Consider the following 24,621-nt stretch of genomic DNA (forward strand, 5'->3'; position numbering starts at 1 on the left):
ACATGTCAGATGTTAATATTTTCATACATTATCTATAACCGCTTATCCAGTTCAGGGTCCAGAGCCTACCTGGCATCACTGGGCACAAGGCAGGAATACACCCTGGAGGGGGCGCCAGTCCTTCACAGGGCAACACAGACACACATTCACTCACACCTATGGACACTTTTGAGTCGCCAATCCACCTACCAAAGTGTGTTTTTGGACAGTGGGAGGAAACCCACGTGGACAAGGGGAGAAATCCTCTACTCTCAACTCCTCACAGACAGTCACCCAGAGCGGGAAATGATCCCACAACCTCCAAGACCCTGGAGCTGTGTGACTGCGACACTACCTGCTGCGCCACCATGCCGCCCTTAATATTTTCAGATAAGAAGTATTAAATTTACTCAACAATCCTTGTAACATACTGCAACCCTGATCAGGATGAAGAGGATGAATGAATATTACGCTCAGTACACATTAACTTTGCAAACAGATTAACATATGAAAAAGACACTTTTTGTGGTTATAAGAGAACACACAATTAGATCATATAAAGATTTGCTTCTTCTAATGAGGCACTCATAAATGTAACATTTACAATTCCCATAAAATAAAATAAAAAAATACAGTCAATAAAACGCTCTGCAGCATCACTCTGCACAATTTTGCTAGAGAGATATAAAGGCCCCAATATTGAGCTGTGAGGCAGCTATATCCACTATTTCCGGTATGAGAAGAATTCATACAACTTCAGTGTCAGTAAAATTATGTTCGAATAGCGTTCCTAAATATAAAGAGGCTGTTAATGCAGCTAAGACGCATTCCCTATTAATACCTTTAATTTCTGATTGATTGTTGAGCTAGCTGGTGTCTGCAAACTTTAACGTTTGTAGTTTGTTGTTTTCATGCCGTGTCTGTATCAGTTTCCCTGTTATCAATTCCAACGCCTGGGCACCATTTTCTCGGGACGCTCTTGGAATCCGAAAGGCTGTGTGCAGCGGCTCAAAGATCGATTGCTCAGGACTGCCGCATCCCTTCTACGAGAGGTTGACATCAATAGTCTTTTCCCCAGAGCTCGTCCTTAGCGCTGAAAATGGCCCGTTAAAGAAGACGAAAATGAAGGCGAAGGAGCGGATATTGTAATGTGAGTGTAAACATTGTTTTTATGGGGTTGGCATCTTGAAGAAAAGGCGTATTTTTACTCACCTAACTGAATTTGGGTCTATCTCTCTATCGGAGCAGGTGCATTTCAGTGATGGGATTTTTTGTGTGTTAACTATTTATTTATAAATACAGCTCTGTGTTTGGACAGGACCGCTGTATGTTGTATTTTGTAACAATTAAGCCATTAAAGCATGTTAAAGCTTAGTGTTTTGCGGTATTTATTTGCACAGCCCATGCTTGTCGATTTTATGGAAGGTCTGATACTGTTGGTGTTGGGCCTGTTGTAGCAGAAGCGGCCCCGGTTCTTCTTCGAGGACTCACAGAACTGAATGCGCAACATTTTGATTTGTACCTGAGAATAATTGTTTTAAAGCGAACCGGCTCTTAAATTATATGCACTCTTAGTTTACTCGCTGATCACTGGCTCTATTGGCCTTACCCCAACGGTTTTGTACAGTCACTATATAAGATGCCATATAAATAAAAAATGTACTGACCATGGTGTAAGATTTAATATCTTGTATTTTTCACTAAAGTATATGCTTTCGTAAGTTAGTGTTCTGTTTGTGTCTTGTCTTTTTAGTACATCAGGGTTTGTGTATTTGTCTGTGGCAAAAGTTTGAACACCCCAAGCCTATTTTCATATTTTGGTGATTTTCTAAATTAAAATAAGTGAATACATCCTCTGAAGGACCCACTTTCCTGCAAAATTATATTTAAAATTTCTATATATTTATCTGTTTAACCTCTCTGAGAAGAAAACACAAAAAAAATGCAATTTGTTTCATTGATTTTTTTTTTCTGTATGCTAAATTCAACAAACGAAGAGGAAACTACATTAAAATGTTGATAATTATGTTCTCTCTAGAGGGTGTTAATTGATTTTTATTCCATAGTAAATCAACAGAATGTCATTCAACCAGCATTGTCCAAACTTTTGCATACAATCTCTTTGTCAATGTTTGCTATTTTGGACACTTGAGTCCCATTCTATTCACATGGTGGCACAGTAGGTACTGTTGTGTTGTGGGTTCAGTTGGCTCTGGTTACTGTCTTTGAGGAGTCTGGTGTGTTCTCCCTTTTTCTGTGTGGGTTTCATTCTACAGTCAAAAAAAACATGTTGTAGGTGTCCTGGAGATTCAAAGGAGAACATACAAGCAAATAGAAAAAGCCAAAACACATACATTTATTGTAGCTGCTTTTCGGTGTCATGGTGGGTCTGGAGCCAGCCCAGAATCACTGGGCGCAAGACAGGAACACACACTGTATGTGGTACAAGTCCACCACAAGGAGGAAGCACCAGAAACACCAGAAGGAAACCCATGTATATACATCAGCTCCTCACAGGCAGTGACCCAGTGTGGTCCTCAAACCCACAACTCAAGGAACCTGGATCTGTGTGACAGCAAAACTACCTGTTGTGCCAAAATGACACCACAATTAAAGTAAAAAAAAAAAACTCAAACAAATTGACTAATTTTCCTTTCCCCCCAACATGTCTGCATACTTCAGTCATTAAAATCTCAAAATATAATCACTGTTAAGAATATTTTTATGTGAAATATAATTACTGACAGCGTTAGTGAAAAGAACATACATCTGAAGGTTTAATGCCTCTAAAAAACAAACCAATATTAATGATAATATCAAACATTTTATTCAGATAGGTCACAACCACATAGTTCCCACCTAGTTTTACAGCTTTTCCCCTGTGAAAGGCTATAATTGGTCCTCTTGGTGCTACACTTTCACACATACAGTTTTAAGTAAAGTTTTTCTTATTATGTATTGACTGGTTGTCTAAAGAGGCACACATTATCAGAAAAGCTGTCTTTTAAACGCACTGTTTAACAATTAATATATGTGGAAGAGCCAAGATGTATAGGGACATAGTGTGACCTACATCAGACCAAAAAGGGATACTGTACAATCCTCTACCACCAGAGTGGTAGAGGAAATCAGAAATAGACTTGACAATTGTAGGAATCAAATATTTATTGCATTTTGAAATACATGTGATTTTTCTTTTTCATTGCCACTTCCACTCCTGAAAATTCCCTCACAGAACACAGGCAACAGAAAGCTCTACTTGCATGAATAGAATTATAGAACAGTGTCATAACAAGCAACTAACATATTATATTTGTAGAGCTGGAAAAAATAACACAACAAAAAAGATCTCCAACTCTCTCCAACTGCCATAGGATTGGATAGCTGCTTAATGAGATTAATCAGATGTGTCAAACAAAAAAAAATTAATCTATGCTGAATCCTAGCTTTCCAAGGTGAGACTTGTGGAACTGTGATGGTTTGTTGATGTTTTGTGGTGACAACTGTTCAATGAACAGTATTTATTTCTGCTTTTCCAGTTCTCTATGGCTGTACAGCAACATCCTCCCCCCCTAAAAAAAAAAAAAAAAACTGTAAGCACTGATGGCTAGCAGGAGAGGGACACGAGAGGAGAGAGAGCTGGGTTGGTGGTGAGAAATAGGAACTGAGCCTTCTTTTGGCCTGGGCCTGGGCGAGTCAGCAGGATGAACAACCAAGTGCTCATAATACACACTGTGCGTGTGAAAATGTGGGGACTCTTGCTGCTTTGTGCTGTGACATGGGCATCGGAGCCAATAATTGTGGAACTAGAAGCCTCCATGCACTCCACCCTGCTTTCGGACTTACAGCCATCAATATCCAGATTGGCAACAGCCCAGTCTTCTGGAGTTTCGGACTCTGTAGCAGTGGTTGGCCAGATGTTCTGGGTGAGGATCCCGTTGGTGTCGGCAGACTGCCATGGCATAGACATTGTGAGTTTCTTAAAGTGCACTTGCATCATACAACTTATTAACAAGTAGCTAGTGGTCTGAGTTGCTTCACAATTGAAGGCCTTTAAAGCTTATTTGGGCCTGAATAATATTAAGAGGGTTAGCATATTTTTATTTTTATGTATTTTCATTAAGAATTTAAAGCAACACTATGTACCATTTGATATTGTTGCCCCAGGGCTCCCATTGGAGCTGCAGAATGTAATTCACTTTTATAGCACTCACTACCCTCCTCCAAAAATTACATAGTGCAGTTTCTGCGTTGCTGAATCCACACTTAGCGCATCAGATTTTTATTGTATTGACCAAAATTAAGAAATATATTGTGATATAAATTTTGCCCATATCGTCCAGCCCTAATCTCATGTTTTTAATACTGTGCTAATGCTTTTATGTACTATGGGTTTTTTCTATGCATTTATTCAAATTCAAAATCTCCACATCTATGCATATACTGTTCTGTGAATTGTGTTTAATGTTTCTGTTGCCTGTCTCATGGCCAAGTTATGTTTTTGCTTATGTTTATGCTGCCTTAGCTATGCCACTGTTAATTAGCATGTGGGCTAAAGTCCACAGAGTCTTGATCAAACTGGGTAGTTAAAAAAATTTACTTTTTTTTTTAAACTTTTTAACCATTTACCATTTATATATAATTTACTCTTTATCAAATCTTTCTCTCTCACTCACTTTTTCTTTTTTCTTTTAGTTTTGTGAATGAGGTTTGATGTGATAGGCCCTGTTATACAGGGCATTCACAGTTCCTTGTGATTGGTGCATAGTGCTTGGGATTAAACTAACCATAGATGAAATCAGATTAACCCAAAGTAATATAATTAGAAACCACTTTTTTCAGAAAAAAGTACCTTTACAAAGTCCCTTATCGGTGATGTGAATAAACCTGATTTTAATATTCAACTATAGACCTTGAGTAACTGGAACAGATGCAACGCTAAGCTTATATGCTAAGGCCAAGAGCTAAACTATTTTACTCATATTAATTGTTGGAAGAAAGTTCTAGATCCTGTTGCTGAAAATATACAGTAATTATGGAAATAGCTCATAATATTAGAACTCACACCCAGTGTAAGTTTAAGAAGATGAGATTAGCAAGGCTATGAGTTCTAGCCCTGTGCAAGATGCAAGTCCAAAAACACATGGTGGGTAGATTGGCTACTCATAAGAGTGTTGCCCTGTGATGGACTGGCACCTCCTCAAGGGTGTGTTCCTGCCTTGCGCCCAGTGATTCTGGGTACACTCCGGCCCCACGGTGACCCTGAACTAGATAAGTGTTTACAGATAATGAATGATCTTGAAATTTACAATTACATTTCTAAACAAGTTTTGAATGTTAAGCCTAAAATGAAAGATTTCATCAGCTCTGCAAAATTCAAAATTATTCTCTCTCTCTCTCTCTCTCTTATAGACACATTTAATTTCTTCAGAATGAGCTACAAACTTATAACATTACCATAAACTCTACTATGTATGTTGCCATAAGGAACCCCCATTTTCCAGGTTAGGACGACTATCTCGAAGAGTTTGTCATTTGTAATTTGTAGTGTACAATAGACGAATTATACATTTCTCATGAAAGTGCTAATTGAGGCTGAACACAATAGATATTGTTTTTCTCTGAATCTTCATGGCTTCTTGCCCTCTATTGTTCAAACTGGTCTGTGGGTTGCATAAATCAGTTGTTCGTTTTACAATATCCAGCAGTATTGATACATTTCAAGATATGCGTATGATCATGTTGCAATGATCTGTAGTTTAGACTGGATTATTATCTGATTGGCTGCTTGGATAAAAATGTATACCTCTTTGTTACAATTTAAGAATATGTTGTCTCTTATTTCTAAGTTTACTTTTTATTGATTTACTGGTTTTTGTTAATTATTTAATTATTATTATTACTTTTTTCTTCTCCCCCCCCCACAGTTTTCTGAGGTTGGCAGTGCACCATTCCCATCATGGCTGTATTGGGACAATGAGCTCTGTCTTCTTCAAGGTCTACCACTAGAGGGCGATAAGGGCTTGTATCGTTTCAGCTTGTCTCCAGCAGTGTTTCAAAGTCCTGATAGCAGTATACAGAGCCAGTGGCTACTCAGAGGAACCAAACTGAGTAGCACATTCACTCCTATGAGCCAGCCAGCCAACTCATATGGGGTGTTCACCATCACAGTAAACTCAGAAGATCAGCAGGAGATAGATTCTTCTCCAATGACAATGCATACAGAGACTAATGCAACAACAACCTGTGTCTGTTCAAGTGGTCAGCCAATCACTGTGCTAACAATAATCCTGGACGCTGACCTCACAAAGATGAACTCCAGGGAGCGACTGACACTGCTACAGAAAATGAGTCACTTTGCTAGCATGCCACCAGAGCTGATGCGAGTTATGCCTGTTATTAACAACCGCTTTTTTGACATGACTGCTTTTATGGCTGGTCCAGGCAATGCTAAGAAGGTGGTGGAGAATGGTGCACTGTTATCATGGAAACTAGGCTGCGCCCTTGATCAGAGCAACCTACCTGACATTAGTCGAGTACAGTTGCCAGCTAAGGATGGCACTATGTCAACTCAGCTGGGGTATCCAGTGGTTGGCTGGTATATTGTCAATAAGAAACCACAAGTGGTTAAGCGAATAAAAAGACAGCTCCACAACACTCCAACCCCTGTGCCCTCTCAGCTGCCCCCAACTGCGCACCCAGAACCTGCAGAGCGCATTATTCCCACTCCAACGTCTCCTTTCATTGCACCCACTACGGATCTGTTGGCGAATCCTGCTCGTGGCCCTTTACCCTTGCCTGTAAAACCTACTATTCGAATCCGAGACCAGGTGGCTTACACACCTGTCTTGGGCCACCCTCTTCCTACTCGAGTTCTGGGCAGCACCAGCACTATCCCCTTGCAACCGACGCTGACACGCCATGGTTATGTAGAGCCTACTGCTTCAGTTACTCCACCAACGACCCGCAAACCAAAGACCTCGACCACAAAGAAAGGTAAGAAACAGAAGACCACACCTGTGCCCAGGGAGCCGAAAACTACAGTTAAGCCTTCCAGACGCACCACCCCCTTGACTAACCAGAAACCTCAGCTACATAACCCTATCGATGAGGTGAATGTGTGGGTTGGAACATACTTTGAAGTGAAAATTCCAGCTGACACATTCTTTGATCAAGAAGATGGAAGCACTGAAAAGTTGCGTCTCTCACTACGCCAGAGTCACAACCAGGCAGTAGATGACGGCTCTTGGATCCAGTTTAACAGCACCAGTCAACTGCTGTACGGCCTCCCTGACCTGAGCCACGTTGGCCGGCATGAATTTTTTATGATGGCCACAGATAAAGAAGACTCAAGCACCACAGACGCCTTTGAGGTCCATGTTAATCGCTGGCCAGTTGATGACCAGTCCCCAGTTGTGTTTACTGCTCGTTTTCAGGGTGAGCCCAAAACGTTGACCAGTGACATCCATAAGAAAATCTCATTTAGCAAGAAACTCGCCTCTGCCCTGGGGGATCGCAACAGTAGTTCTGTCACTTTAAGGAATATCTCCCAGGGTTCGATTCTGGTGGAGTGGACCAACAGCAGCTTGCCGAAGAACCCTTGCCCACGAGAACAGATTCAGGCAATGTGTCGCAAGATTTCAGATGCTCAAGGTCGTCCCACTCCCATCTTCGTTAGTGCCATGGAGCCAGATTTCAAACCAATCAACATCAGTGTTCGGGGTGCCAACAAATGCCAAAGGTTTTCATTTGTGCCACCAGGGGAGATCTCTGCCCCTGTGTCTTCAGGGGAAAGTGCCATACCAGTGCCGACCTCAGTCACGCCTTCATCTGGCTCTGGCCGGCGTACCAGCGATGACGTTTACTTGCACACAGTAATACCTGCTGTGGTGGTGGCTGCTTTGCTGCTTACTGCTGGTTTCATTGCCATGGTTTGCTACAGAAAGAAACGACGTGGAAAGTTAACCACTGAGGAGCAGGCCACATTCATTAAAAAGGGTGTACCGATCATTTTTGCAGATGAGTTGGATGATGCCAAATCACCACCTTCCTCAAGCATGCCATTGATCTTGCGTGAGGAGAAGCCTCCACTGCCTCCTCCTCAGTACCCCAGCTCTGCCTGTGGAGAAGGAACCCTGCTCAACCACCACATCCTGGAAGAATACATCTCCCTAAGCGATGATGATCCTAGCGCTCCCCCTTATCAACCTCCACCTCCATTTACTGTTCCCATAGAGGGAAAAGGTTCTCGACCCAAAAATATGACAGCCTACAGGTGTCCTCCTCCCTATGTGCCCCCCTAGTACATGATTGGACCTCTCGCAGTAGAGGACAAATGGACCTTTAATAGACATATGAAGTGGAAATAAAATGGTGTGATTATAGATTATACGAATGGACTGGATTGCGTGTATGGAAAAAAGCCCTTGATTGCAAGGCATGCTGGATTATTATGAATCAATGACTGAGCAGAGGCTCCACGCTCCAGTCTAAAGAACACTACTATTGATCCAAAATCTACAATACTTTGACTGAAGTGCTCTGAAAAGGACCTACTTGATTAAATCTCTGACTCATTCAAAATGTCTGAACCAGTTACTATGGAGCAGTAAATGGGACATACGGGTTCAGAATGACTGATGCTCATATCCGCTAACAGTCTTTGGGAATTACTGGCTCTAAAGCACTGAAACAGCTACTGCCACTGAAAGTCACTTAATCAAACTGTAAGCCACTTAGGTAGAGCTGCTGAGCAGAGATTTATATAAGGCACCGCTAAGAATACATTTGGTGTCTGTATAGTCTGTGTTTTTGATTTTTTTTTTTCTTTCTTTTTTTATATAATGACCTTTTTTAATGTCTTTACTTGCCTGGAAGCAACATTTATATGGAGTATTATGTTTCTATGTCATATGGATCAAAGCAAACTGCTGGCTTTATCTATTGGATCATAGACAGCCAATAGGCAGATAGAGACATTTGTTAGTGTAAATGATTCTTTCAACCTAATATAGAATTTGTTTAACCTTTATATTCATCGCAAATTAGAGCCTACCATACAAATTTGAACATCAAACCATGCCAACATTCTTAATTGTCCCATGCCCACTGTATAAATCAATCTGCAGATTCAACAAAGTGAAGCCTACGACCACCAGTCTCAAACCAGTACGTTTTTCAGGATTAGATTTACAATTTTGTTTAAAAGTACATATGCTGCTTTGCATAGTTTCCCATTTTTAACCTGTTCTACAAATATCTGGACATTTGCAGTACAACCATAGAGCCAGTATTACTTGAGTGGTGGATCATTCTCAGCACTGCGTGCGTCGTGTTGGTGTATCTTGCACTTGTATAAATGGTTCAGACACTGCTGCTGGAGATTTTACTCTATTAGACACACTTAATTTGTTGGTTCACCTTGTTGATTTAAAGTCAGGGGCAGTAGCTCACCTATTATTTTGTTGGTCGCCCTCTAGTTCTTAATATAAGTGGTTAGAGGATGCTGCCCTCAGACACCGTTGGCTGGATATACACACTAACACACCATCATCACGTCAGTGTCACTATGGTGCTGAGAATTATCTATCACTCAAGTAATACCTGCATTTTGGTAGCCTAATATTGCCAAACTCTCTAGGGCTCAGACTAGCTTTGAGGTGATGTTTTGGGGGTCCTGAACTTGGAAGAACAGAGTAAAAGAGGGCTAATAGAGTATGCAGAGCAATAAATGGACTCAAGTCTATCATTGTAGAGATACAGCATGCACCTAATGAGAAATGAAACTGATAAAATTGGCAGTGAGTGTAGAAACAAGCAGCTCATTTTAATGTTTTTACAGATTCGTGAATTTATTAAATACAGCCACTGAAGAGTAAGTATGAATGGTTTTGGATAAACATTTGGATAAACAAAATTTTTACTTTCAATTAAATCTCCTCTGGTATCTGGCTCTAGTTTAATTGAAAGAGAGCTTTCAGTTGCCACCACATATTGTACACAGACTGCCCTTTGTAATCCTTGGAAGCATCACTTACTATCATATTGTTATTATTCTTTAGACAAAATGGACTCCAGTGAAAGCATTACGTTGCTTCTGACTGCTGTATCAAGTGTGTTTCCTCCTCTTTGTTGTAATGTGGCATTGCATTGCGTGTTTGTATATAATTGTGTGCCTGCTCCACCTGTGGGATCAATAATACTACAGCACTAGAGTAGAACAAAAAAAGGATTTTTTTTTTTCCAAGAGATATGAGTATTATATTCTGAAAAACGAAATGCAATATTTTATTGAATCTGATCTAACCAGGATATGTATTAGCCCTTGTGCTGTGAATGTTTTGGACAGAGTGATGAGCCGAAGGAGATTTGTGTTAGGTAAATAATGTTACAAAAAAGACCACATGGAACAGCTGAAATAATTCAGTCTAATGTTTTTACTACATTTTTGATACGTCTGAAATTGTTTATGAAAAATATATTAATAAAGCTGTACTAAAAATTGTAAACTGTGTGAAAATGTATATGTTCTCAAATAAGGCCTAGTAAATTATCTATAAATGGAACTTAATTAGGCAAAATCTATTGGTGTAAATTTCAAAACTAACATCTGTTGCATGGGTTAAGTTTTACTAGCCATGGTCTAACCCTTTATCAGTAGTCAGTTTCTGACCTAATGAGCTTAATATTATTATTATTATTATCATCATCATTATTGGGGGAGGTTTATGGACTACACTCAAACTAGCATTAACATATACACCTGTTCCAGTGCCACACCAACACTCTGTATTATGGCTGGGTTGAGCAGGATCCACACCACATCAAGCCATGTTAAATGAAGTTTGTCTGTCCTTGCATTTCGTCTGACGTCACTGTGAAAAGTGCCGCCATTTTGAGGACTTACTCATAAACACCCAACTAAAACATTTTATTTTTTGGACTGAAACAATTAAAACCAAAAAAATCTTTTTTCAGCAGTCAATGGTCAGCATAGAGGGGCTTGGGCTGCTACCCAAATGGTGCCATGTCCCCCCTGAGTACCCGTCACAGATTATAAACCCCACACTACACCCAGTATACCCCCTTTCTTTAATCAACTTCAAAACAAAACAGAAGGAATTTAGACACAATCATAATAAAACATTCTTTAAGAATCTATTACACTCAGAGTGCATGGTCAGCATGATCATACATTTCATCTTGTGTAAATAGAATGAGACAATGTGGCTTGTGCTGGTAGTCCCTTACGTGTTAAAACACAACATGAAATAACGTTATTACTAAAGCTTGAATAATGTTCGTGTAAGGATAACTGATATATTCAATCACAAGGGCAGAAAAATGCATTGGAGGTTAATGTGCTAATATGACTAACATAATTGGTGGCCAATTTTTGTTTTTACCGTTATTTTTCTCACTATAGCTTACATTACTAATGTTAGTTCAAAGATGTTGACCAAAGAGCATACATTACTGCTGTAGTTAAAAGGGATGTCTGCGATTGTGGGGAAATGCAATTCTCTCTGGGTTGTTGAAGTTCAGGATCTGTGGAGAGAGACTAGTCTCTATTTTTGACAAATGCGTAAGTTTTAATCCACAAATTAAACATGTTACAAACATGTTTTACTATTCATGAATAAATATATCCCAATCTATGTCTCACAGTCTGCAATTTTACAAATACTGTTAAATTCACAAACGTGTTTCTGTTTTTCATAGATTCCACTGACATAAACTGGTACGCGAACCAGAAAAAATAGTTCCCAGCTGGAGCCAAAGAACACTAGGTTCTTTAGCACCAACCGTGGCTTCGTCCGTGGGTGTGTTGAGGTTCAGTAACTCAAGAAATAGCTCCACAACAAACACGGTTATGTTGTGACACGGTTAAGTTTCACATAAATAAATAATAGGAAATTAAACAGAAACATAATCCGTTTGTGTGTGTTTCTGGGGCTGTGTTATGCTCTTTATGCTAGTTAAGTTACTCTGCTGTTCACAAGCTCAGCAGAACGGCTTGGAGCTCAGCAACATTTACAGACACATCTCACAGAGAGAGGAGGACTGCTGAATTTGTCTTATTTCATGTGAGAAAGAAGTACTTTTATTGCGTACAATAGCACAGGGCAAAAAGTAAATAAAAATATAAATGTAGAATCAGGTTAGATAGCAAGTCTACTTATAAACAGGTGACACATTTTAAACTTCGATTTCTTTTTCAATTTTTATCCTTCTGCTATTACCTAATATAGTTCTGGTTGGTTATCGTCCATTTTTTAAAAATATATAAAAAGTGATCATTTTGAGTATATATGTATTTGAATAGCGGCACGGCGGTGCAGCAGGTAGTGTTGCAGACGCATAACTCCAGGGACCTGGAGATTGTGGGTTCGATTCCCGCTCCGGGTGACTGTCTGTGAGGTGTTTGGTGTGTTCCCCCCGTGTCCGTATGGGTTTCCTCCCACAGTCCAAAAACAAACACGTCGATAGGTGGATTGGCATAGGTGTGAGTGTGTGAGTAAATGTGTGTGTGTTGCCCTGAGAGGGACTGGCGCCCCCTCCAGGGTGTATTCCCGCCTTGCGCACAATGATTCCAGGTAGGGTCTGGACCCACCGTGACCCTGAACTGGGTAAGCACTTACAGATAATGAATGAATTAATGTATTTGAATAAATATGCAATTTACTACAGCTGTAAGTTGCTGGAAAAGCTTTAAAATGGTGTCCCACTCTGGGTGACTGTCTGTGAGGAGTTTGGTGTGTTCTCCCCATGTCCACGTGGGTTTCCTCTGAGTACTCCGGTTTCCTCCCACGGTTCAAAAACACATGTTGGTAGATGGATTGGCGACTCAAAAGTGTCCGTAGGTATGTGTGTATGTGTATCACCCTGTGAAGGACTGGTGCCCAGTGATTCCGGGTAGGCTCTGGACCCACCGAGACATTGAACTGGATAAGCGGCTACCGACAATGAATGAATGAAAAACTGTATGAACCCTGTGTTAGTCTCTTTAGCTGGGGTAAATGTATTGCATACACACTCGGTTACTGTTAATGGTGGTACAAACAAAAATGACATTATGAGAGATCAATCCTATTTTATTCATTCTTTTTTTAACAGGAACAATAGAATCTGAGTGAGGATGTGCAGTCAATTTACATAGACAAGTAACCTTGAAAAATATTAGATAAATCAATATTAACAAAGCAGTATATTTAAACATAAATAAACACAAACTATGTACAATCACCTTAAACTATATGAATTCATAGCATGGGATCCTGATGTCATATAGTCACCTGAACACAGCTGTGCCCATCTTGCATCTGTGTTTCAAAGGTGTTGACCTCCAACTCTCTGGGGAGACCATTGTTTCACTCGCAGCTACATTAGGGACTGAGACTAACCATGTGTGAAGCAGGGATATTGAGGTGTACTGAGGAGGCAAGCTGTCTCAGACCAGGAATGCCAAGAGCATTTGGCATGCTGAAGACACACTAGCGGTCCATATATTTAAGATACTTGAGGTATGCCCTTTTGAGGTATTTGCCTCAGAGGTTGTGGCAAGCTGTGCAATTCTCCACAAAGTCTACATTACTCATAGTGATATCAGTGAAGCCAGATGTTCCAGGAGAGGATGATGTGGACCCACGGGGCAGTCTGTCTTCAGCTGTCTTGGCACTACAGTACAATGTGCCTGCACATCATCATCAACAAGATTACTTGTAGAAATGTACAGATCTATTGTTCTATACCTTGCTTTGTGTTTAATTTAATTTATTTATCTATTTTTTATATTTAGATAATCCATTACAGTTCTTATGCACATTATATTGTAAATAAAATTGTGCTAATCATCCATTATGTCAGGTTATCAGATATTGCATCGTGGCTTTAATTCTTAACTGTAAATGTGACTGATTGTTCATATTGTAAATAGTAGAAATTTTTCAGGGGCGGCAGGGTTGCGCAACAGGTAGTGTCGCTGTCAAGCAGCTCCATGAATCTGGGATTGTGGGTTCGAGCAACGTGACTGTCTGTAAGGAGTAGGTGTGTTCTCCCTGTGTCCGCATGGGTTTCCTCTGGATGCTCCGTCTTCCTCCCATGATCCAAAAACACACGTTGGTAGGTGGATTGGCGACTCAAAGGTGTGTGTGGGAGTGAATGTGCGAGTGTGTGTGTCGCTCTGTGAAGTACTGGTGCCCCCTTCAGGGGTATTCCCTTGCACCCTGTGATTCCAGGTAGGCTCCAGACCCACTGCAACCCTGAACTGGATAAGCAGTTACAGACAATGAATGAATGAATGAATTTTCAGTTGACTTTGCAGATTATCCTTTAAGCATACTTTTATTTCTAAGTTTAAATAAAAAATAATTTTTTGGCTAAAGCATCTCCCTTGTGTTTTGTACATGTTGATAATCATCACAACAATAATAATCTTATATAATATTTTACTATTTTATATTATTTTATTAACATTTTCCTTTCTATCTTGGATTTTAAAAATCTACCAAGCTCATTTTACTTACAATTTTGCCTAAAATATTTCATTCACCACTGAAAAAACTAAATATTGTGTGCACTGCCAGAGCACTTAGCATATTAGCGTATTTCCTGCCCTCCTCAAAAAGTTACATAGTGCAGTTTCATCACTGCTGAGCCTGGAGTAGCAATGACAGAGGCTCTGTTCTCCCTCTTACAGGTAAGTGAAGCATCACAACAATGCAGCTGTTGTAAAGTCCACTGTCTTGACAATACAGTAGTCATAACAATAGCTATGTTTTTCTTAAAGCTTTTGTCTAAGATGCACTAGTCCCTTTCTCAATAAAACAACCCAACAACATATTTCTGCCAACTGCATGCCTTACAGTTGGGAACTACTTTTTGGATTAAAACATTCTTGCCTACTGTGCAAGAAAAGAGATTTTACTCCAAGACTGTCCCAACTTCAGTCTAGCTTTTTATACCAAACACTTAGCTTTTCAGAGTAATTATAGGCCATTTGTATGTGGGCTATACATGGAGGAAAAATGGTAAAGTTTTTTATCTAAAGATCTTTGAGCATGGTCATCTTTGTAAGTTTATGGATTTATATTTTCACTCATGCAATCATATCATGTAAATCAGTGAGTGTAATATTCTCTGTTAAAAGATTTATTGTAAGGATGATGAGCTTGTGCATTTCGCAATTATTGTGCAGCCTCAATATTTTGTCATATACAGTGTTTAATGAAGAGTTGTACTGTTGCAAAGTAATATGTGACCAGAGTGAGCCTTATTACCAGAACTGTAGGCTTTTCACCTTCTCAGGGGAAAGCTCTGTCTGATCCACTCATACCAACACAACGCACACTAACAAACCACCATCACCTAAGTGTCACTGCAGTGCTAAGAACGATCCACCACCCAAATCATACCTGCTCTGTGGGGGTCCTAACCATTGAAAAACAGAAAGGGGTGAAAGGTGCAAACAAATTCTGCAGAGCAACAGCTGGACTACAGTCTGTAACAACAGAACTTTTAGTTTTCCTGTGTATGGTCAGTGGAGCTTAGAGAATAGAGTATAGAAAACAGGAGGCAGACATATTGATATGATTGATCGATGTATATATTAGTGTTCATTTATTAACACTGATAGCTCTTCATCAACAAACTGTTGTTGAATGTTTCACATTTACACCCTGCATCTCACATTTAGGCACTACATTATACAAATGTGTGTATCTGTATTTTGTACAAAGAAAGTTCTCTTACCTTCAAATGTCTTGATGTTAAAGCAGTAATGTAAGCAGGGACCAAGACTGGTTTTGTCATCTGCTCTGTGCTCTGAAGGTGGTGGCAGGTCACAACTGAGAATAACTGACATTGGTGAGACGCTAGTCTGGGTTTGACAAGATGTCTGTATTGAGGCCACAAAGCGACTGTGAAACTGCACCATTATACAATGGAAACTGAGTAATGCTAAGGTGGTTTTTCCTTATTGCCGGGCATATGAAGAGGAATTAGTGCCAGACTGAAAAGCAATCACTGCAATAGGACAATGTGAAATGCAATCCAAATTGGGCTTTCCTGTTTTTGAAATGTCATAAACACCTCTGTGACAATGTCAACCAAAATATCCAGCCAACAGCTTACTACAGGCAGCATCTAGTGACGTCCCCTGATGAAGAACAAGAGAATGGCTCTGGACCCACTGTGACCCTGAACTGGATAAGCGGTTACAGAAAATGAATGAATGGTTCTGATGTGTTTGAGCACAAAACACACTAACAAGCCTCCACCATGTCAGTGTCACTGCAATGCTGAGAATGATCCACCACCAAAATAAAACCTGCTCTGTGATTTGATTGTCTAGTTGGGGGTCCTAATTTTGAAAAACAAGGTGAAAGGGGGCTGGCAAAGTATACAGAGCAACAGATAAACAAAAGTCTGACAGATTTCTACAAATGGACAAAAAGAGGTCAGTTTAATGTTTTGGCTCACTGGTGTATACGATTTTATAAGACACTTTTTTAAATTTATTTTTTTAGTTGAACTCAATTACAAACGGATTAATCAAGACCCGTAAGCTCATTAAAGTGTTGTAACTTGAAACAGCTCGCCAAAAAAAAAAAGAAAGAATCTATTCAAGGGCTGTTTCTCAATAGTAAAAACAAATGGTGTTCTCTAAAAGGGAAGAAAAGTATTGAGAAGTGACCTGTCAAGAGCAAATTCACGATGCCTCAGTGAATGATTTTAGGTTGCTCTCGTTGGTACGGAGCCCCTAAAGTGACATGTTGGGTTTATTTAGCAAGTCGTGGCTACTATAGAGGCTACAAAATAATATATTGAGACCGCATAATAGTAAATTGAGGCCATGAAATGACCCTGACAAAACTTGTACAAACCTACCTTGTCATCCACCATTTTTGCAACTTGATTCTCTAATTCACGCTGCTTTTCCATGTCGTCCATGAGCCTCAAGGCAATGTGCATTAACGTTAACCAACTGCAATTCGGTGTTAGACTTAATCTCAAAGTTTAGTTGTGTGGTTGTGCAGCTGCTATTCCAATCAAACTTGTGTGCGTTGCAAATGCAGGTCCCTTGGTCCAAGCATCAAAATATTATTTCGTGGCCTCAAAATACTATATAGTGGTCATAACTTGCTAAATAAACCCACCATGTCCCTTTAGGGGCTCCGTACGTTGGCAAGCCATAAACCTATTCATCCTCGTTATTTTGGGCGGAGCAAGAACAATATCCGGATATTTTAACCATTCTTGGCATTCGTGTTCTTAAGAATTGGAACGCAACTTCTGCAGTGGAAAATTATATCAAGTAAGAACACGAGAACGTTGGAGCACAAAAGAACACACATTGAGAAACAGACCTTAAATTACACATGTTGTCATTGATGATGTCATTTCAAAATGATGTGCCCTCTCGACTTTTGCTTTGAAGCATTGAACCACTATAAAATCACTAGTATTCAAGTTGCATTTTTTTTTAAATGTATGATTATGATTATGATAAAGAAAAGGAAAAGGACATTTTTCCAATGGACTGATATTCTATTGTTCTTCTCACTTACATCTATTGGAAATTACTTTAAATAAAAATATTCCCATATGATTTGTTTGATGATGATGATTTTTGTGTGTACTCTTTGTATTGAGAGGTGAATTGTCTCTGTATTGTCTGCAATTATTATGGATATGTCATTTTATATATTATATATATCCATGTTATGTTTTTTTTTCAAAATTACAAATTTTAAAAAAGCATACATATCACCTCCAATGCATATCTTTCCTTTTATAATTGGCCAAGACATTGTTGTTCCCTATTCTAAGAAGTCGCTGCTGCTGTGCCTTGTGGTAAATAAAAACATTTTTCAAATACCATCTGTATTGACTTCATACATCTGGTAGGTTTTTCAAAGAATCCCACACTTAGCCTAAAAGTATGACTACTTTTAATGTAAAGGGTACTCAGTAACTGTGCTCTTTTTTGGTATTGTGGCGAGCACCAGAAGAAGAAAGAGACTTCTTTGGCTTTTCTGCTGGTTTCCTGTGCCCACCTGGTGGTGTACCACAGAAACTGCACCTTTATTGACACAACCCAAAGCTTAACAACACAGGAAAATAGCCCAAGGTCATTAATTGCCATACTCATCTCGATCATGGTGGCCACCCAAATTAACAATGCATAACTGACACCACAACCCATAAACAACAGTAAGAGCAGCACAACATCACTGATTAACTGAAACAATTAATAACTAGAACATCTAAGAATAAACAAAAACAGTCCCATGAGTCTCTGCACCAGTGGCACCTCCCATTGGCTGCCACATAGCCCCCACCAGAAGGGGTTAGTCGCCCCCGACAACCCCATCGCCCAACACAAAGTCTCTCAAGTGTCCCGGAACCCGTCTTAGACGAGTAGGCTGCCTGATACCAGCAGAGGGGGCATCGTCCCTGTTTGTACATGGGGTACCTCCAGTACCCCCATCTCCAACGGTCGGCGAGGCAAGTGGCCGATATAGTGAGAGTCTGTCCTGGTGCAATACCACCATGCGCCCCCGGCCGGGCATGCGCACCCGATACACCACATCTGACAGCCGTGTCACAATGTCAGCAGGCCCTTGCCAGTGACAACAAAGCTTGGGGGACACACCCTTCTTGCGGACCGGGCAATACACCCAGACCTTGTCCCCTGGCACAAAAGCCCTCCCCCTGCACCTGGAGTCATAGGCCCTCTTCTGCCGCACTCCAGCTTCTTCCTGGGCTTGGCGAGTATAGTCATGGACCACCTTTAGACGTTCCCTCAGCCTCCTAAGGTAGTCCATTTCAGTCCCTCCAACAATCTCCGGCTCAGGTGGGGCCCCAAACACCAAGTCCACTGGTGTGCGGAGCTCCCGCCCAAACATGAGGGCAGCAGGTGTGCACTGGCTGGACTCTTGGACAGCAGTTCGATAAGACCAAAGGACCAGGGGCAGATGTTGGTCCCAGTCGCGTTGGTGTTGACTGGTGAGGATGGCGAGTTGAGTAGCTAGTGTGCGGTTGAATCGCTCAACCAGACCATCACTTTGGGGGTGTAGTGGTGTTGTCCTAGTCTTGTCCACCCCAAGCAGCCTGCAGACCTCCTTAAACACCTGTGACTCAAAGTTCCTCCCTTGGTCACTGTGGAGTTCGGCGGGGACCCCAAAGCGAGTGAACATCTCCTCCACCAGCTTTCCCGCAGTCGTAGTTGCACTCTGGTCCGGTACCGCATATGCCTCAGGCCACTTTGTGAAATAGTCCATGGCCACAAGTATGTACCGATTGCCTGACTCAGTGATGGGGAAGGGCCCCAGAACATCCACTCCTACCCGCTCCATTGGGGCCCCCACCATGTACCGTTGCAATGGGGCACGGGACCGCTGAGTTGGTCCCTTCTGGGCTGCACAAGTGTCGCAGCAGTGCACATGTAACTCTACATCTTGTCTGCAACTAGGCCAATAGAACCTTCCCCTCAGGCGGTGAAGGGTCTTAGCATTCCCATAGTGTCCCATCCCCACTGAACCATGGACCAGCTCGAGTACCTGAGGTCGTAGCGATTGGGGCATTAGCAGCTGTAGTATGTCTTTACCCCGCCCTGGGGCATGCCATCTCCGGTACAGGAGGCCATCATGGATCTCCAGGTTGCCCCACTGGGAGTAATAGGCTTTCACCTCGGGTCCTTGTGCTGACACCCCCTTCCACTCGGGGCGCTGTGCACTCTCCAGCCAGCCCCTCACCTGAGCCAATACTGTGTCTGCCTCCTGGTGCTCTCCCAGTTGTTGCAGAGTCAGAGGGAGCCACCCTTCCCCACTGGGGGTAACCTGAGCAGCTGCTACCATCATTGCTAATTGGCCCCGCTCTTCTTGCCGTTGGCAGTGACGACACTTTTCCGCTATGCAGGGACGTCTGGAGAGGGCATCAGCATTGCCATGCTGACGACCTGCTCGATGCTGGATCTCAAAATCATATGCCTGGAGTACTTCTAACCAGCGAGCCACTTGGCCCTCTGGATGCTTGAAGTTTAAGAGCCAAGTCAGAGAGGCATGATCGGTGCGAAGGAGGAAATGGCTACCCAGCAAGTAGGGACGGAAGTGCCGTACAGCCAATACTACCGCCAACAGCTCACGTCGAGTGACACAGTAGTTTCTCTCAGCTCTGTCCAAGGTGCGACTGAAATAGGCCACAGCACGTTCCCTACCTCCAGACTGTTGGGACAGGACAGCTCCAACCCCTACGTTGCTGGCATCAGTGTCCAAAATGAAGAGTTGTTGGGGATCCGGATAAGCCAAAACAGGGGCCTTTGTGAGAGCCTCTTTGAGTTGGTCAAAGGCCGTGGCGCACGTGTTGTCCCAACTGAAGGGCTGGCCCTTGTTGGTCATGCAGTGGAGAGGACTGGCTATGGTGGCGAACCCTCTTATGAACCGGCGGTAGTAAGATGCCAGTCCTAGGAAACTCCGAAGCTCCCTGACATTCCTGGGGTACGGCCAGTCCTGAACCGCAGCCACTTTGGCGGGGTCAGTGGCTACCCCATGAGCACTCACCACATGCCCCAAGAAGGTGGTCTCCCTCGCCAACAGCTGACACTTTATCGGGTTCAGCCGCAACCCAGCTTGCCGTATAGCAGTGAAGACCTCACTCAGGTTCGACAGTGCTGTGTCGAAGTCGTTGGCATGCACCAGCAGGTCATCCAGGTACACAACACAGCAGGTTCGGGGAATGTGTGCCAGTACTCTTTCCATCAGTCTTTCAAATGTTGCCGGAGCATTGCAGAGTCCAAATGGCATCACATTGAACTGCCACAGCCCTTGTCCCAGGGTGAAGGCAGTTTTTGGTCTAGCTTCAGGGGCAAGCTCTACCTGCCAGTAGCCACTGCGCAGGTCAAGGGAGCTAAACCAGCTGGAACCTGCAATGTGGTCAAGCGCATCATCTATCCGTGGAAGTGGATAGGAGTCCTTCCTGGTGACAGCGTTGAGAGGGCGGTAGTCTACACAGAAACGCCAGCGGCCATCCTTCCTCCTCACCAAGACAACTGGGAATGCCCACGGACTGTCAGAAGGTTCGATCACACCAGCAGCCGCCATCTCGCGGATCATATCCTCTGCCACCTGTCGTTTTGCAAGGGGTAGCCGGTGTGGGCGAAGGCGAATAGGCAGAGCAGAACCAGTGTCAATGGTGTGTTGGACTAGCCCAGTCCGCCTGCAGTCTCTGTCGCTGGCAGCAAAGATGTCTATGTTGTCATCCAGGAGGCACTTTAACTTGTGGAGCTGGTCATGGGTCAGGCCGGCCCCACTGCGTTGCCATAAGTCATGGACAGCCATGATTGTCTCAGCAGATGGGAGGATAGCAGACCCAGTTTTTGGGGCTTGGACGAGAGGCGGCGATGCTGGGTCACAGGCAGTAGTCGATGTAGCACCAGGATCCGGAACTAGCTGGGGCGTGGCTGCATGACAACTTGCTTGCCGGCTTTTGATCTTCTTTTTACTTATTTGGCCACGCTGGAGGGCAAAAGTCTTTGTGCCAAGGGTGATGGCCGGCCTCGACACATCAACACAGGCCTCCCAGCGGCTCAGCAGGTCCAAACCGATGATGCACTGGTCCTGGATGTTGGCGAGCCAGAACTCGTGTGCCAGCTCCATGCCCCCTGCCAGGATTTGCAGTAATCTCCTCCCCTTCATGCCAGTCCTCTCTCCAGTCACTGTCATCAACTGGGTGTCGGTTGGTAGCCACCCACCTGCACGTGAGTCGAGTGTGCTAGGGAGGACACCAGGTCGAATGAGGGAAATAGTAGATCCTGTATCAACGAGGGCTCTGCAAGGTTGGCCATCAACAGTACAATGCAAGTATAGCCCTTTCTCATGACCTAGCCGGCCTACCAGTGTGCATCGTCCTTGGAGGGGGGTGGTTAGACGGAGTGGTGGTCCCCTCACTAGGCCACTCCGCTGTCGTTTCCCTGTGGCTGGGTAGCCCTGGCCTTCGGAGTTGGTGCAGGGCAGTCGCGTGCCACATGTCCAGGCTCATCACATCGATAGCAACGGTCTGTTATTCGCCATGGACGTCTTCGGGCTGTCCTGGGTTGAAGCTGGCAGACCTCTGCTATTTCCTCCGACCCCTCACTGTCAGCTGCTCTTGCATATGGGTGGTGGGCGAGAGCTCTCTGCTGGTGAGGTCGTGAAGAGAGCACTAACTCAGCTCGTTCGGCTTCGTGGAGGGCTTCGCTAAGAGACCGGGGCATGGCAAGGCGAACATGTTGGCGCAGCCGCTCCGGGGACAGACCTTGCAGAAAGGCATATAGGCTCAGCTCCTCCTGGCCAGCCGGGGGGAACTCCGGATAGCCACGCCTGGCATACAGCTGCACGTCTGCGGCAAAGGTGCCTAGGTTCTCTCCTTCTTGGCGACAACGTTTGGCTAGTTGTTCTCTGCTCTGGTTGATGGAATGCTGCTTCCCAAACCGCCTCTCCAGTGCCATTGTGAGGGCACGCAGGTTTTGCTGCTCCACTGGGGCCAGATCAAGGAGCACCTGCAGTGCACCCCCTTCCAACGCTAGGGCCAGGTGTGTGGCAGCCTCTTCGTCGCTCCAACCACTGTGCCGTGCCGCTAGTTGGACTTGTGAAAGATAGGGCTCCAGCGGTGTCATCCCATTGTATTTGGGTAGCTTGGCTAGCGTCTTGGGCATAGCTCCTGCCTGCTGTGAGCTAAACATAGGCGCTAGCGTAGCTGTTTCGCTAGCAGGAGAAGCTATATCATTAGCTACTAGCTCACCATCTTCTGTGCGTTGCAGGCTTTCACCCCTCCTCCGTGCCTGTGGGGGGTGGTGCCGTCGCGGTGCGCTGGCCCCATCTGGGAAGCCTTGCAAACGCTGATCGTTGGCTCGACTTCTTTGTCGCTGTACCACATCTTCCAGAAGGCGCAGATCCTGCTGTATGGCACGTTGCAGTTCCTCAATCTCTCTCTCCATTCTGGGAGGCGCTGTCATCCCACTTCTGACACCAATGTGGCGAGCACCAGAAGAAGAAAGAGACTTCTTTGGCTTTTCTGCTGGTTTCCTGTGCCCACCTGGTGGTGTACCACAGAAACTGCACCTTTATTGACACAACCCAAAGCTTAACAACACAGGAAAATAGCCCAAGGTCATTAATTGCCATACTCATCTCGATCATGGTGGCCACCCAAATTAACAATGCATAACTGACACCACAACCCATAAACAACAGTAAGAGCAGCACAACATCACTGATTAACTGAAACAATTAATAACTAGAACATCTAAGAATAAACAAAAACAGTCCCATGAGTCTCTGCACCAGTGGCACCTCCCATTGGCTGCCACAGTATGTTATATTAAATGTGAAGGAATAGTAGCGTCCTTTATATATGGATGTAGTTCATAATTTGACTGATAAAAAAAACTTGCATCTCAGAAGATTCTGAAACATTCTATTGGAAAATTAACATAGGTCGTAGCACACTCGATTTTATGTACCACTGCATGGCAATGTTTTTGGGGTTTTTTTTTTCCATTTGAAAAACAAACAGATTTTCAGAACAGAAATCAAGCTTGAAGCTGGAATTCTTAAAATGGGTATGATTCTCTCTACAGAATGATGCACTACATAAATTGTTTACTTGTTTTTTTAACCAATGAACTGCTTCCTGTTCCTTTATGATAGGCTTGTATGTTATTATCACACTGGTGGTTGGAGAGAGCTGGCTGCATTTGGGGAAGAATGGAAAAAAGAGAGCAATCAAGCCTGGCATTTTTCCAGCAAGCTGACAGCTCTCACGGTGCTTACATGGTGGATATAGAATTCTTGGAGCAAATACATTTTAAATAACAACCAAAATGACCACACATTTTAAGAGGTGCTATTATTATCACTATTATTATTATTATTATTATTATTATTATTATTATTATGGTAGTGCAAAGCTTTCTTTTTATTTTTATAATTATTTTATCTTAAAACACCCTGCATTTAGCCATTAATAGATTTGGTCAAATCTGCCACAATACTATTATAATACAATGTTTCATGCCTCAGACACAAGTAACTATAACCTTTTTGTAATAGTTTGCATAATATTCTTAAAAAGGTGGTAGCGTTTTAAATCACTGAATGCTTTATACATCTTCCTTTCACCACCACATTAACAATCCTTGCTCTGTAGGTTTTCATAGAAATTTCACATCATTCTGGAAACTTTATTTTTACCTTTATGATTCATGATTTAATTAAGCAGTTAACATTACAATAGAAGCTCATTTGTAACTCGGTCTGTGTTTGCTTTCATGAAGTTAGTGCTCTCACAAATTTGGAGTCAGCTCCACTTTAAGTGATAGCTACCACAAAAATAAGGCTATTGAGGATACTGAGGATATTTCAGCCTGCAAATTGACCAGAGAGCTAGCAAATTGTGAGGAAAAATCCACAGAATTGTATAAAAGCTGTTTTTAAAATTGTGAACATCTCCTTTAAACTTACTATAATGGCATTTTTTAAAACATTCACTTCAGCATTTGTGTTGGTTTTCAAAACTGAAGACAAATGAAACACAAAATATTTATTATCATATTCAAATGTATACATCATATTTGTTGTCATATACAACTTTACGAAAGCACAA

The 24,621-nt window shown here is 42.6% G+C and overlaps 1 protein-coding gene across 2 annotated transcripts; it reads left to right on the forward strand.

Annotated features, from left to right (window-relative positions):
* The first annotated feature begins 1,013 nt into the window (after positions 1 to 1,013).
* On the forward strand, positions 1,014 to 10,463 carry LOC136666076 (dystroglycan 1-like). Of its 2 annotated transcripts, none has more exons than XM_066644063.1 (3): positions 1,014 to 1,129; positions 3,519 to 3,950; positions 5,907 to 10,463. In XM_066644063.1, exons 2-3 carry the CDS (start codon positions 3,684 to 3,686, stop codon positions 8,280 to 8,282), a joined length of 2,643 nt encoding a protein of 880 aa, XP_066500160.1. In that variant the 5' UTR covers positions 1,014 to 1,129; positions 3,519 to 3,683; the 3' UTR covers positions 8,283 to 10,463. The 2 variants fall into 2 exon arrangements, with proteins under 2 accessions (XP_066500160.1, XP_066500161.1); XM_066644064.1 differs by lacking the exon at positions 1,014 to 1,129 and adding an exon at positions 5,392 to 5,483 and having other exon boundaries at positions 3,849 to 3,950.
* The last annotated feature ends 14,158 nt before the right edge of the window (positions 10,464 to 24,621 follow it).

The sequence above is a fragment of the Hoplias malabaricus genome, chromosome 14 (genome assembly GCF_029633855.1).
Source record: "Hoplias malabaricus isolate fHopMal1 chromosome 14, fHopMal1.hap1, whole genome shotgun sequence".
Taxonomy (NCBI): domain Eukaryota; kingdom Metazoa; phylum Chordata; class Actinopteri; order Characiformes; family Erythrinidae; genus Hoplias; species Hoplias malabaricus.